This window comes from Ceratotherium simum, chromosome 5 (genome assembly GCF_057802395.1).
Source record: "Ceratotherium simum simum isolate JZ-2026a chromosome 5, ASM5780239v1, whole genome shotgun sequence".
In the NCBI taxonomy this organism is placed as follows: Eukaryota; Metazoa; Chordata; class Mammalia; order Perissodactyla; family Rhinocerotidae; genus Ceratotherium; species Ceratotherium simum.
The window spans coordinates 80262753-80279054 of record NC_141904.1 but is presented as its reverse complement, the minus strand read 5'-3'; the positions used below and the strand labels follow the sequence as shown (position 1 = coordinate 80279054).

Genomic DNA, 16302 nt, shown 5'->3' with positions numbered 1-16302 from the left:
GTATAAATTCAATGGATGCGGGCTTTAGAAGAAGGAAGTTTGTCTCTTCCTTCTGAAAACTGAGACTTTCTTGCTGGGTCAGGTTCATTTTGTCATTCTTCCTTTCGAAGGAATTCTTTCTCAAGGTTCTGTTCAATTCTCAAACAATTAAATTCCTGGAGGGTGATCTAACTGTTCACTGGCACTTCCTAGATGTATCTAAATCCATCACTTAGATTCTAGTTAGTATTCCCCTGATATATAAACAGAATAAGTGATTATATTTGAAAACACTTCAAAAGCAGACAAGACACTGTATACCTGAGAGGATGAGATGAGGAAGGAGGCTAAGGTGATGAGGGAAGGAAGGCTTCAAAGGGTACATGAGACTTATGGTGGGGCCTGAAGGATATATAGATTTCATGGGAGAGAGAGAAAGAAGAGAGAAAAATCAAGAGAGGGACATCTTTGCAAGGTAAATAGCACTTGGAAAGGATGTAACACAGAAAAGATAAAAGGTGGAAGAAAATGCCTAGAAGAAGGCTGTCCTGATTTTCATCTATATTTAGGTCATTTGAGTTACAAGTGACAGAAACACCTTCTGAAGGATCTTATACAAATAACAGGAGTCTGTAAGTTTATGGAGATGAGAAGTCCAGATCCAGACTTCAGGCTCAGGAGGGCTCAGGAATGTCAAAGATATCTTTGGATTTGGTGTCTTCCTCTCCATGATTCAGGACTCTGATGTTTTCATGCAGACTCTCTTTATGAAGGTGGAATCCAGAAGCTCTGAGTTTATACCTTTTCAACTAAGTAACATTGAGACAGAGTGTGTGCCTTTCTCAAAAGTTGTAGTAAACCCTTAGGGATTAAATAACACAACCATGGTCTGCCTTGGGTCATGTGCTACCTCTGAAACAATCTTTATTGTGGCCAGGAGTGTGATAGGAGCTCTGTGCCTGCTCGCACAGCCAAGAGTTTGAATCAGCCTCGCCTGAACCACAGGGGCTAACAGTAGCTTGTGGGGCTCCACAGGTGAAAATGTGGGGGCTGTAGCAAGAAGAGGGAATGGATGCTGGGCAGGCAGAAATAATAGATAATCTCTCCTAGAATGTTCCTCATAGAAGAGACCTTAGGGATAAACTAGATGAAACCTTTCACCTACAGGTAAGAAAATTAAGTCCTAGAAAGAGAAAGCCCAAAGGAAAGTACATTGGAAACTTTATAATTAAATATAATTTGGGCCCAAATTTGATCAGTTAATCAAAAATTTCTATCTTAGCAATGAATCATTAAAAATACATAAATACAGTAAACCTTTTGGTCCCAAATCCATACACACACACACACACACAGTCACTTGTCAATTTTCTGACGTGGGCTCAAAGTATTTTGTGTGAATATGCATCACCTGATTGGCCTTCCTATCATAATCTTGAAAAAAAATCAACTATAATAAAATTCAGTTTTGTGGTCTTTAAAGTGAAATGGGAACTTAAAGTAACTTATAGTAATCTAAGTGTAGTATTTTTCTAGTGTTTATGATTTCTCTCCAAAATTTACTATTGTCCTACCCACAACTAACTGTGACAAACTTTTACCAAATCTTTCCAAAGAATTCAAATTTAATTTCTTTGAAATAGCCTCTTTCTCTCTTTTACTCTCCCTCTACTCACTTCAATAGTTTATATAATTTTTAATTACATTAAATAATTATGGTAACACATATTACTGGAGTAAATAGATTTAGAATAAAAAATAGCTAGTTCTTGGTAGCCAAAAATTCAACTGATGAGACACACTAAAGACCAGACTATTAGCTGTGAGTGTTCAGTGCATGGGGGCATCAGACAGTATATCTTGCAAACATACTGGATATTTTCTTGTTGGTATAAGTATTTGCTGTTTAGGACATGATTGGTGGCCAGTTAAGTGGAGTCAGTTAAGAGAGCATCTATCCTGTAAGACAGGAGACAGCATGGCTCATAATATCGGTCTTTATACATATGAAGCAACTCAAAATTAATTGTCCTCAGATCTCCTTAGGCATCTAGGTTACAGATTTTTCTGTTTACATTTCTCACCACTTGCTCAAGGCCAATAATCTACAGTTTAAACATCACAAGATTAAAAATAAGATGGTGCTATTCTTCACACAGATATTCTTCTCACCCTTGTGATCTGCTCACCCTCCCTTCCTCAGTCCGTTCTATTAGCAGAAGCAGTAGACTGGAAAGGAAGCTCCCACTGGAATGTCTGAGACAAACAGAGGCAGCCTTATCTGTACTTTCTACTTTCTGGGGAGTCAGAGCTGAGGCTTTCCTTGTGTGTGTGTAACATTACAACAAATCACCTAAGTGAGCCTGCGTGCCGGTTCTGCACAGGAAGTCTCTCCAAATTTGAAAAGAAAGGCAAGATGAACAAAGGAGGCAAGAGGTATTCCAAAGGGAAGCAAAAGGAAAAGTCTGCAAACCCACTTTTGAAATTTCTGGTGAGATCCTGAATTGGAGAGTTAAATGCATCTTTCTACTAAATGTGTTGGAATAAAAAGTCACAGAGATAAACCATTTTGGATGAATATTTCCCCATCCTGAGAAAACTTCAAATTCATGTAAATATGCAGTCCTTTGCATATTCAGGTCTTATAGAAACATTCAGATATCTAAAGATAAAGATAAATTTAGCTTTTTTAAAACTTACTATGTACTAGGTCCTCCAGTAATTGCCAAGGGTGCAGAAATAAAGATGGATAACCACAGAGAACTCACAGGCCGCAGGCATTGCCCTCGAAGTTCAGGTTCTAGTGTGGGTGCTACATGTGAGCACGTTGCATATGATTGGTGTTTGCTCTCAAGGGCATACGTGGCACATTTTGGACTGGGGGAGCAAGGAGTTTGGTTTTGTAGGGTAGACTAACTCTGAGAAAAGCAAGAAATCTTTACAAATGATTTGATTTATCTTGAAAAAAACTTATTTTCTAGATCAATAAGAAATAAGGAAATGGGAAACCTCGGTGAATTTTAGGCAGTGCAAGGATCTGATATGAATATGTTCTAGGAATCTAGAAAAGGATAGAGAGGCTTGAGCTACTGACCTGCATCCACATCCTCTCAATCTTTATTTTGACCTGCATTATATCCTGGCTGCCTGGTCTCTCTTCTTCCTATGCATCTCCATAATTTACAAACTGGTCTTTAAGGAAATGTGCTTTATAGCAATTATCTTAATATCATAGTTTCTTATTTGTGTTCTTCTTTATCACCTGTCACGTCCACATTGAGATAGCCACTCCATGAGAGCAGGGACCTGGTCTAGATTCTCACCTGCTATATCTCAATGTTTAAATCAGTGCCTGATATCATACTAGAGCTTATAAACATTTATCAAAGGCTCCATGAAAGAAACTGACTTGACACTGAACATGCAATATTCTAACTGCTCTCTTATTAAACAATGTTATAGATCTAAAAGACATATATGCTTTGCTTAGAAATAGCGTTGTGGCATTTAAGGCAATATTTTCTTTCTTGGCATTTTCTCCCATTCACTAAATGAAACTTTGTGATGTATGTGGAACACTCCAGGTTATCAAGGAAGGCTAAAGTAGGGCATATCTAAATTGGAGCCAGAAATATTTTATTTCAGCTTTTCATAGCTTTGATCTTTCTGGTTTTAGGAAAAATAAAGAATTCATTTCAATCTTGAGTAAAAAAAGCATGAAATAACCAACTTTTTTATGCCAGCTCCAGAGCACTTTTTATCTTTTCCTACCTGTATCACAGATTTAATTCAGGAACCAAGCTGTTCTATAGACCTATTTGAAGATCATCACCAATAGCCAGAGCCATTATAGTTAGCTTTGAAAATCCACCCTTCATTACACTAGCTCCTTAATGTTAATGATTATGGTAGAGAAGAAAAGATGCTGGTCCATGACCCTTGCTGGCTATAATTAGAGGATGCCTCGGACAGCCTACTCTCACAGAAGCAGAGCACTTTGGAGGGCAAAGAGTTGGAGGCGAGTTGGGCATTTTTTGCTCTGTAGATTTGGGGGCTGGAAAGGATGATTGAGAGTTCTACTTAAGGGGGCAACAGAAGAGAGGAAAATGCCAGGGATCCCTTGGCTCATCAGACAATGCAGAGAAACTAAAAATTACAGAAGTGGAACGCTAGGCAGCCAGCGGGGCCACAGTCGACTTTTCCCAGGCACAGTTCCTATCATCACCAAACTGAAAGGGAGAAAAAACCAATACCCCTGGCTAGCAAATCCTGAGGCCCTTTTTTCTATAAATGGAGAATAAATATAGATAGAAGATAAAAGGTTAACACTACTTTTGTAGAGGCAATGTACTCACTAGCACTTTGACCTAAAACAATTTATTGTTAATTGTTCATGAAGATATAGAGAAGACTAGCCAGAAATTCAGACGTTTGCTGAACATGTTCAAAATATGGATCTAAAGAAAAAAAACCATGTTGATTATTGATTGGGTTTTTTTCCTGTTTACATTTGTAGGTACAACATTTTACAACACAGTCAAATATACAGGGATGTAGCAGTATTATGAATATTTAGAGGATGTTCCATCCCAGTAGAATCTAATACAGAACATCCACCAAAAAGGGGAAAAAAATTCAGACAGGAGAGGAAAACTTACTTGTCATATAGAATACGCTCCATTTATAGTTTCATTTGAGATATTTCAGAGCTTTGTTCAGAAACCATTGTGCAAGTGAATGCATTTCTTTTTTCACTTCCTTACGAGTATGACACTCTAAATGCATAGCCAGAATCTTGATGTTCCATCTTCTCTGCTAGTGAACAAATCTTGGCTGCTCTTTTAGTAATGCAGAAGACAATATAGCTAGAGAGAAGTCATAACATTTCTAAACAGCCAAATGAATCCTCATTTTGTATCTGGGTAGAAATGGAGAGTTTTACATGAAGAGTTGCTGCTCCATCACATTCCAATAATATTTTTATTGATAGAAACATTTCTTCCCCATTTCATTGTTTGGGACCATGTGTTTTTTTGGTAGATTCAGGATGTGGTTTTGTGTCTGACTGAATAACTTTGTGTATCCTTATATACACATGAAAAAAGTATTTTGTTTCAAGAATTTATAAAACTTTTGAGATACTTAGTAATTTCCTAAAATATCTTGAAACTGGAGCTAGTACCTATGGAGTATGTGTTTTCATGTCTATCTGGCATTTGCAGCTTGAGAAGAGAGGACCTCAGCAAAGCCCTGTAATCTGTTGCTTTGCTTTCATTCTCATCCAACTCTTACACTTCACCTCTCCATAGAGTCATCTGAGTGAACTTTCTAACCCTCGCTAATCACATCCCACTTGCATCATCAGATGCTATTTAGACGTTCAGAATAAAGTGCAAATTCCTTAGTGTAGTTTCCAAGAAACTTCACAATCCAACTCTGGCCCACTTCTCAGTCATATTTTGTCCCAGGCCCTTATATGATCTGCGATTCCTCCATCCATCCAAGTATCCAACCACTTAAAAATCTGTTTGAGGGCCTGCCGTATCCAGGTCAAGATGCAGGTGCTGGGGGTACAATGGTGCATAACAGATACATTTCCAGATAGAGATAAATAAATAGTTCTATAATGGTAGGGGATATGTAGGATGCTGTAAAAGCAATAGAAAGGGCTGCTACCCCAGACCTGGCTGGGGTGGAATGGTCACAGGGCTTCCAAGGAAAATTAATATCTAAGCAGAGACCCAAAAGATAGAAAGGGGTCAGGCAGGCAAATAGTATAGTGACTGCTACTCTAGGAGAGGGAAGAGCTTTCTCAATGTCCTGGAAATGGGAACATTTCTAAAGAACTGGAAGAACTTTAAGATGGCTACAGTGAAGGACTGTGCTGGAGGACGAATTATTTGCAATTGGCCCAATGTGCCCTTCGCCTTCACTCCTCTGTTCCCATCTCCTGGGTTGGGAGGAGGGGGCGTCTTCCCATTGTCTGCCTGATGAGCTCCAAGTCATCACTTCATGTTTCTCCTCCTCTCAGGAGTCTTCCCCAACCACAGCATCACTACCGGAGAGAAACTTCCACAGCATCTCCTTTGTGCCCTGTGGCATCTATTCCATACTGCGCTTATGGTGTTTCTCAAGTTACAAAGTCATTGGATATTTTCTGACACTTTCACTCAGTTATGTATGCTTTGCAGGTGAGGATTTTGTCCTCGTCTTGTTTTTTCAACACAGCACAGAGCAAGGCACATGGAAGATACTCAAATTTTTGAGTGAAAGTAGTAGAGATAGTTAAAATATTGTCCTTTATTCTTACAACCCATCCGCAAATGTATTGATCTGCGTTGTAAGATAGGCAGTCTTCTCTGGACATGTATTGGGGAATGAAATTAATTCAAAGCCTCCCAATGAACACATGAGTGACTCATGGCATCTTATCTCCCCCAGATAAAACAGAAAGGGATAAGCCACAACCTGGCTTGTTTAAAACGCGCTACATAGGCCACGTAGCCTTCTGGGGAGAATAATTAATTAGATTTGAATGGAGACAGAATAGAAAGAAATGCAAATATTTGATCCTTTTTTTGAGTGAGAGGATAGAGTTCTTTTTAATGTGCAAAGCATGTTTTAGGAAATCTTTGGAGTCCCGGCCCATCAGAAAAGGAACACAAAGCAAGATACCGGCGGAGGAGTTCCTTTTCTTTAAGGTGTCTTCTTTTAGAAATTACCTTTCTTTTCAAATTAAAGGAAAACATAAATTGTAATCAGCAACTTTTATTAGATCAGCAGGATGCCAATAAACGCCCTCTCCTCCTTCTACCTCTCAAAGAATCTTTGTAGCAGCAAGGACGGAACGTAAAAGAAAAGGCCATCAATTTAGGAAGGCAGGAGAAAGAGAAAGAGAGCAAGAATAAATGAGACTCAGAAAGGAAAGGTGATGGTGGTGCCCGAGAGAGGTGGTGTGCTGTGTGATCCCAGCTTCCCTGGGCTGGAAGAGACTCCAAGAGACAAGGGGGGAAACAATCCCTGTAGTTATCCTGCTGGGGAAATAATGGATAAATTACAAAGGGAAAATATTCTCTCAGAAACTGCAGCTCACTTACATACATTTGGATTGTATTATTTCACTTCTTATTAAAGGTAATGCTCTTCTCTCAGAAATCTCCTGTGGCATAATGAAAAAAAGAATATATGCAAATCGTGCTATTATTATGAAAATAACATGATCTCTTCAAAAGAGGAACAAAAGAGGAACAAAAGATTACAACTAACAGAACAGACCAGATATGTGGCCTCATTTGTATTTCATGGCTACAAGTTTAAAGCTATCCTACATAAATGACTTAAAAACAATGAGCCCTCAAAGAGACACATGCTCTAGCTACCCTACATAGCACCAACCACTTTCTTAGCATATCATGCTACCAACAAAACTCATACCTTCCACGGTTGCTCGCTTGGGCTGAATGGTGATGGCTCCTTCTGCAATATCTTCATGCTGGTGCAGTGGATTTATTTTGGATCCCCAGCTGTCTGATCCCACCCAAAGAAAATGGCCCACTTGGTCAGCTCTCTTGGCTGCTGCAAGGATCTGCCTGTGGAAAGGAACATGAAAAGGTATATTAATGATAAAGAGCAGTTGTTGAACATATACATAATAGGAATCAAGCAGTAGGAAAGCAAGCTACTATTTCTCAAAAAATAAATAATCAATGGCAAAAAAGTAAGCCAATGGATTTATATCCTTAATATATGAAGAGATTTTGTAAATGAATAAGAAAAATCATCAAAGCAGCTTGAGGAAAATAGGCAAAGAATATTAAAAGTCAAAGATAAAAGGAGAAATATAAATGACCAATAAGCTGGTCGTTCACATGGATTAGAAAAGAGGAAAATGTGAATTAGAACAAGATATCAAATTCACTTCTTGTATCGGCCAAAACGTTTGTTTTGTTTTATTTTGTGTTGTGAGTTTTAGCATGGGGCTAGATAAATGAACATATATTGCATTTCTGGAAAGTAATATGTCAGTCTAAATGAAGGGTCTTAAATTATTTATTAAAATGAACAGAACTCCATGTTAAGCTTGAAAAATGGACAACCTATGTTTATGAATAAAAATAGTATATGACTAACAAGGGAAAATAAAAGAAAACAAGAGAAACTAGCTATTCATGAAAAAGTTACTACAATAGTATTTTTGGAAGAACAGGGGATGGATAAGAGGTAATTGCATTTGTAGAACAGAGAAAGCTACAGCTGGAACTCCTTTGGTGGGTAATACCACAAGAGAAGTGGTTTGTTTGCCTCGCAGGACTTGGAGGTAGCAGGTACCACAGAGGTACACGGCTAAATGTAGGAAGAGTGGTTGAAAGATTGTATATGAAAGGGCAAAACCAGAGGTTTTCTTCTCTTTCTTCTAGGCAGGAGATGGAATGGTAATTTTCTAATAAAATTTTAAGAAACAGGTTCTGATATTATGAACACACAAACAGCAGAAGGTTGTGGATTACAGATGGTGAATTAAACATGAGGGTGGTGGTAGGGGATGGGCTGGGGGAAGAAGTTAAAATTCCCATTAAGCACTGAAATGGTAAAACCCTCTAGGAAATTTACACTTCTACTTATGGAATGCTGGAAACCAAGAGTGTGTGGCCCCAGGCAGAAAACAGCTTTTCTGGAAAAATCTGAACCACCCCAGGAAAAAGATCCTAGATATTGACATAGATAGATCCTGTAATGGAATAGCCAATTGGATGCCGGACCAGACCAATGAGAGCCCAACAGTTGACAAGCACTGCCCATGTACATAGAACACTTTAGTGTCTTACTCAAATAAGAACCACCAGAGATCAGCCATAATTGCAGAAAATTTCCAATGTAAAATAGAAACTAAATAAATTAACAAGGAAAAGGAAACTAGTGTGGGGTGGGGCAGAGAAAATATATGAAAAAGAACAAAAAAATATATATTTAAATGAGAATTATCATCTCTGCAGTCAAGAATAAGATAGAAACCAACAACAAGAAATAGCTTTAGTTAATAAAAATATGAAATTAAAATTATGTTAGAAGAGATAAAGAAGAAAGTGAAGAAAATTCTCCAGAAAGCAAAACAACAAAAAGGTAGAACATACATAAGAAAAGATAAGTGTCTTAAGGAATAAATCCAGGAAGACCTATATCCAACTAATAGCATTTCCAGAACAAATGTACAGAGAAAATAATTTTTTTAAATAATATTTTTTAATGAAGAAAAGTCCAAGAAATTGAAAGTATGACTTTCCTAATTAAAGAGGCTCATTTAGCAAAACAATGGGGAAAGATCAAGCGTGACACAAAATTTAAAATTTTTGGAAAAAATGAGAATGTCCTCAAAGCTTTCAAGAGAAAATCAGAACACATGGAGAGAAATAAGAAGCAGAATGTCACCAACCTCTCTAGAGCAAAAAAAAAAAAAAAGTTGAGGATGATTGAGCAATGTCTCCCAAACCCTGAGGAAAAATTATTAAAAATCTAGAATTCTAATACTGAACACATGAAGACTCTTAATACAAATAGAATTAGCATATACATGCAGTAGATCTCATAGATTTTTCCAGCTAAACTTAGAACCTCAAGCTCTCTGAAAGTTAGGACTCCTATAACTCAGCAGTCACCATAGCTATTTGCTGTAAATCATGTATGTGCCAAGTATGATGTATTTAAAAATAAATATGAGGCCACACCTCACATTCTGAACTACTAATTAAGTGTAGAGGCAGAATAAGAATATTTTTGGGCATGAAACACAAAACATTTTTCCTTTAATTTATCCTTTATTAGAAAAGTATTGGAGGGTATGCTCCAGAAAATGGGGAAAATATAACATGAATAAAAATGAAAGAGAGAGAAAAAGAAAAAGAAATTTCTTAAAATGATAAAGACTAGTCTAGTTTAAAACAGAAAGATGGAGATTTCTGGAGGGAAGTATCCAGGAAAAATAATGGAATCACAGATTATTTTCTATAAGGACATATGGGAAAAAGTGATAGATCTATGACATTATTAATAAAAAAATTAAAGATAACTACGCAAGTAAAAAAACTGTCATATTAACTCCATGAAAAAGTTTTCCCCCTCAAAATCATATCGTATCATAGAAGAAATACTAGATGCTATAGTATATAACATTTATATAATCATAATAATGTTAACTCTGATTTTCATTAAATGAAAATCTTATAGAATGAAATTGGGTAAATAGGGGAGGTATAAATGAGCCAAATTCTACCTAACATAAGATGAATTAATAGATAATATCTAAAATTAATAATTCCCAAATTGAAGTATAGGCACATTGTATAGATAAGACCAGAAAAATACCATAAGGAATTAAGAGAACTGCTCAAAGAGAACAGAACCAGAGAGTATGAAGGATGGGACAGAAGACCAATGCATCAAAAGCATTTTAGTCATATTTTATTTTTCTAAATATGTGCATTTATTATTTTCATAAAAATAAAACACAATCAATTATCTATATTCTTGACCGAGAGATACCGCTTGTACTAATCTACCCAAAGGAAATGATCAAAGATGCTGTCAAAAGCGTATGTTCATTACTGGAGACAACCTAAAAGCAGAGCAATAGGGAGCTGGTTAAAGAAATGACAGTGAATCCGAAGGATGGATTAGAAAGCAATTAAAATATACTTAGTTTGGGGGCCGGCCCAGTGGCGTAGTGGCTAAGTTCACCCACTCCACTTTGGCGGCCCAGGGTTCACAGGTTCAGATCCTGGGCATGGACATACACACTGCTTATCAAGCCATGCTGTGGCAGGCGTCCCATGTATAAAGTAGAGGAAGATGGGCACGGATGTTAGCCTAGGGCCAATCTTCCTCAGCAAAAAGAGGAGGATTTGCAACAGACATTAGCTCAGGGCTAATCTTCCTTACCAAAAAAAAAAAAAAGAAAAGTACATATACATACACTTAGCTTGATTTCCACAAGACAGTGTTAAAAAAAGAAAAATCAAATTGAAAAAAAATTCAAAAGGTTATTTAATTCTTATATAATGAAAGCTAGCCCAAAATTGCCTGAATATATGTATATACGCATAGTGAAAAGTATAGAATCATCAAAATACAAAAAAATTAGGATTATACACAATTCATTGTTAACAATAACAATTCCTTGAGAAGGTGCCGATAAGGTTTGAAGAGGTTGAAAAAGGTGGGGAGAAGCCAAGTAAAACAAGGAAAGAAAGACAAAACTGACATAAATACAAAAAGTAAATGCTTATTTTAATATGTCTATGTAAAAGCATGGGTTTATTTACTAGGATAAATGAGATTAAACCATTTAAAAATACTTATGGTATGAAAAGTGAAATATGAATTGCAAAACGTGGGATATAAAATTCTATGTGATCCTGATTCTAGTGTGGAAAATTTATGTATGTTTAGAAAAAAAATGATTGAAAACATTAAACAAAAATTTTATTAGTGTCTTTTTTTTTTATCTCTCAGTGTTGGGATTGCAAGTTTTATAAGAGATTATTTAAAATTGTTGTTTGTGATTATTCTCTCTACCTTTAATTTTTCTAGATAATCAGGATACTGAGTAAACTTAAGGGTTCCTTTTATTAAAAAGCAACAACAAAAAAACTTTTCCATATTTTCCAATAGATTTACAATAGCCAAGTAATACCTTTATAATCAGAATAAAGTCAGAAAAAAATACACTCATCTAAAATCCAAATTATCAGTATCCATGACTGATTTAGCACTTAGCTTCCAAATCTAGATATTATTGTCTTCGCGCTGCTATTCTCTGACAAAGTACTTGAAGTTAATGTTCTAAGATATCTCAAAATTTCCCATCTACAGCGTAAATCTTCTGAAAAAAGAAATAACAGAACATCACAGGTTATCAGTACTCTTCAGACATCAGTATGTTTAAGACCATGGTTTGGAAGAAATTTATATATGCACTTGACTTTTATTTCTGTGCGCAAGACCTATTACTGCTATCTCTTCTATGAATCACAGAATACAATCAAATCCAACACGCAAACAAGCCTCAATGCAAAAAGAATGAGAATCCTAGCTATTGAGAGGATTATGTACATTTTTACATCCCAAATGAAAGCTTCACATTATCTGCAAGTCAAGAGAATGATAACAGATTAGTCATCACAGCTATTTGCAGTAAATCTTTTATGCGTTGTGTACAATGTATAAAAATAAACACGAGGCCATACCTTCTCAATGTATTACATATCTATAAAAATGTGTAAAATATGCATGGAAAAGATTTATGGGATGATTAAGAAGGGCATTAGTAGAGTTGAGAAAAAAAACTGGAGGAAAAAGACAAGAGAAATATTATGAAAACAAAGTCCCTTAAAATACTAAAACACAGAGCGTGGAAGAAAAATGCCCTAAGATTAGCATCACAATCTGCAGAACAGTTTCATGGAGAAGGACATGTTTGAAGTAGGCCTTGAAGAATGACACAATTTCAACAGGTAGAGAAGGAGACAAGAAAACCATGGGCGAAGGCCATGATGGAGGAGTGATTAGGACACGCTGGAGGACCAGAGGCACACATTTCAGGTGGAGAATTGAGTGATTGGAGGTGAGGTCTAAATGCTAAACTAGGACCACGTTTTAAAGCATGATGAAGTTCAGAGAGAGAAGCCTGTACTTAAATTATTAAATAGTGAGCATTAGACTAGGCATTTCATTCATTCACTCAGTGCTGTTCATGTAGCATCTACTATGTACTGAGCACTGTGATAGGGATTGAAGATATAAAAGGAAGTCAAAAGAGGCATCATCTCTGTCCTAATGATGCATACAGTCTAGTGGAGAATATTGACACTAATTAAATGATCAAACGATGTAAAATTACATCAGTGACATAAACTATGAAATCGAGTTATTATAGAGGACTTGCCAAAGCTACTTTGCTTAGAGAAATCTTCCCTCGGAAAGCAACTCTAGAAATGGCATTGGGATGATGAAGTGAAGAAGGAAAAGCATTCCAGGCAGGTGGAAGAGAATGTCCAAAGCCTTAGGAGGGAGGAAACACAAATGGCCCCCATGCCTGCTGTACACAAAATATGAGGAAACATGGACTGAAATAAGACTAGAAAGGTAGGACAAGGCCAGATCATCATAAAAAGAGCTCAAAAGGGTTTTCATGTTATTGATGGGAGAACTAAGGCCTCAAGAAGTTAGGAAGCAGGATAGGGGTGGGGCTTGCCCAAGGTGAGACAGTGCTCATCAAATAGCAAAAAAAAACACAGGTAGCCCAACTTCAGGTTTAATTCTATTGCATTTAACAGCCCTGTCCCCCATGATCAGAGCTTAATACTGGGAAGATGGGTGGATTCAGAGGCAGCACATAGGATATATGCAGAGGGGAGAGACATAGGACAGGGACGCTGGCGATGGTGACAATGCAATCATCCAAGCAGGATGTAGTCATAGCCTGGACCCTTCAACTTTACCCTTAATAAAAGATAGTCACCTTCAAATTAAATGATATATTATTTTGAAGTATAAGACAAAGATTAAAAAACCACACACAGTTTTCACATTAGCAGAGGTGTAAACTAGCACAATCTCTTTGAAAGCCAATATTCATCCTTTTTTAAGAAAGGACACTTCTTTGTCTTGGAAACTTCTTTTCTAGGAATTCTGTTATAAATACTTATAAAATAAATATATAAAATAATATATTTGTATGTTATATATTTATATTATATATTCACATATTGTATATTAATATTATATATTTGTATATTTATATCTGTGCACATAGATTTGTGGAAAAGAAAGTTTACTGCAATATTATTCATAATTGCAAAAGACTGTAATCAAACAAATGTCAATCAATAAAGAAGTAGTTGGATAAATTATAGTACAGATATAAAATGAAATTCTGCTCGGCTATTAAAAAGACTGAGTAGACCTATGGGAATTGACATTCAGAGACCTCCATGATAAAATGGTAAATAAAGGCTAGCGGGGAGCAGAACAAGACGTGCACATAGTATGTGACCATTTGTGCAAAAATATACAAACTGTGTCTAGAAGCATATACAAAGCATATACAAGAAACTCCTAATTAGCCATTGCATCTGGAGACGAGAACTTATTAGCTAGGGGACAGGATGGACGGAACTATTTCTTAACCTAGATATTTTTATAGTTTTGAGTTTTTAATTAGGTGTAATAACTATTTATTCTAAAAAATAATAATAAATAAATATTTTGGACCAGGATGGTAGTGGTCAGAAAAGAAAGCAGGGCCTATTTGTGTTCCAGAAACATTTTAAAGGTTAGCTCTACATGGCTTGGCCAAGACTGCAAAGAATGAGGAAAAAAGGGAAGTCAAGAGTACAATCTGATTTTTGACTTCAAGGAGGATCAAGGCAAGGAAATAGAGAGGAAAAAGTGAATTGGAGAATGTAGAGGTATGACAAGCTTGGTTTTGAACATATTGAGTCTAAAGCAGTAGCAATACAGACAGAATTATACAACATTTTTCTTTTATATTAAGAGGAACCATTCTCTGGATAAAAGTCTATTACATTTGGGTATATTTTTAATAAAAGAACTTTTAAAAGTTCTAGTGGTTTTCTCTTTTTATAAGTAATCGAATACATTTATTTTGCTAATAGAAGGGAAATACGTGCCAGCAACATGCTGCTGCTTCCATGGTTCATTACACCCATGTGTGTGGAGTAGAAAGCTCGTACACACTTTGTCACTATGAAATTATAGACTTGATTCTTTTTTTTTTTTAGATTTTTTTCTTTGAGGAAGATTGGCCCTGCACTAATATCTGTTGCCAATCTTCCTCTTTTTTTTTTTTTCTCTTTTTTCTCCCCAAAGACCCAGTACATAGTTGTGTGTCATAGTTGTAGAGTTGTAGTTCTTCTATGTGGGACACCGCCTCAGCATGGATTGATGAGCGGTGAACAGGTCTGTGCCCAGGATCCGAACTGGTGAACCCTGGGCCGCCAAAGCAGAATGCGGGAACATAACCCCTACGCCACCAGGCTGGCCCCTATAGATTTGATTCTTTGCTTTCTTTTCCCCTTTCTCTGCCAGTATGCTGATCTTTTTGTCTCCTAAAGTTGCAACATGCATATTAATGAACTTCACCAGTCATCCTTACTTTATATCCTCATCGTTGGCAAAAATCACGACGGCCCTGGAGTTGGGGGTGTCCAGGAGCTGTTTGATAATTCTATCAAAGTCAATGGTCCTGTCTTTGCGCTCTTGGGGGATTCTCACGGACTGGGCAATGCAGAGCCCACCTGTTTAAGAAAAGAAAGCAGAGTGTCAATAAAGTTCCTGCAAAGATACCAAAGGAACCAGGGAAAGTAACTGGGGAGGAGGAAATTTTGAATTCTGAGCGCACAGCACTTCCTTGGGGTTGTTGCTGAATAAGGAAAGCTTAAGACGTTATGCGGAGCCCTGAGCGGTTGTTCATATTTGGTGCACCTTCCATTATATTGCACAGCCTCATTCTCTGTGTAATGCACTTGTAAATGGCTAATTATGCCCAGGGATACCAATGATATTGATTCTGGGGGGGTAGGTTTAGGCTGACAAAGTAGATGGGAGAAGGTCTTTAAAACAAATGTAATACACTACCAGAAAACTACGATAAATAAACTACAATAAAAAACCCAAAACTGGAACATAAAGCTCATGTTTATCTCTGTGACTTTTCTAGAATTTGTATTCCCAGGACTTTATTTCCCCTTCATCCCCCTCCCAACGTTTAAAGCTCAGAGCCAATGGGAAAAATCTAAAAATAAAAGAACAACAACAACAAGAACACCAACTATTATAAATCATAGTAACAAATTTTTATTGACCATGTAGTATGTGCCCAAGCCACAATTAAGTGTTTTTTGTGTATCTCATCTTAAAAACCTTAAAAGATAGTTAGTATTACCCATTTTATGTTAGAAGAGAAGGGGATTAAATAGATAAATAGATTTGTTTATTCCAGATCTCTCAGAGCTGTTACAATATTAATTGACATCATGAATTTCAAGACAAGGAAATAAGCAGCAGTTTGCTGAGCAACTGATATACTCCCCACTACCCCACCTCTTGCTTAATAGTAGCTCCTGGATTAGTATTCTAAATAATCTATGGGTCAAAGAGAAAGTGTCTAGGAAAAATAAAAAATATTTCTAACTACATGAAAATGAAAATGCAACATATGAAAATGTATAGATTACAGCTACAGTGGTGCTTAGAGGGAAATACATATCATTAAATGCTTATGTTTGAAAAGAAGAAACATCCAAAATC

General features: G+C 36.6%; 1 protein-coding gene across 5 annotated transcripts in view; it reads right to left on the bottom strand.

The window, feature by feature from the left end:
* Positions 1-16302, bottom strand: part of GRM7 (glutamate metabotropic receptor 7) — a 442597-nt gene that overhangs the window by 361359 nt on the left and 64936 nt on the right. For all 5 annotated transcript variants that reach the window (XM_087431382.1, XM_087431381.1, XM_087431383.1 and 2 more), the window contains exons 3-4: positions 15149-15290; positions 7414-7568 (exon numbers count right to left, since the gene is read on the bottom strand). In XM_087431382.1, the coding sequence (XP_087287508.1) occupies positions 7414-7568; positions 15149-15290 (297 nt within the window). The remainder of the gene's footprint in view (positions 1-7413; positions 7569-15148; positions 15291-16302) is intronic.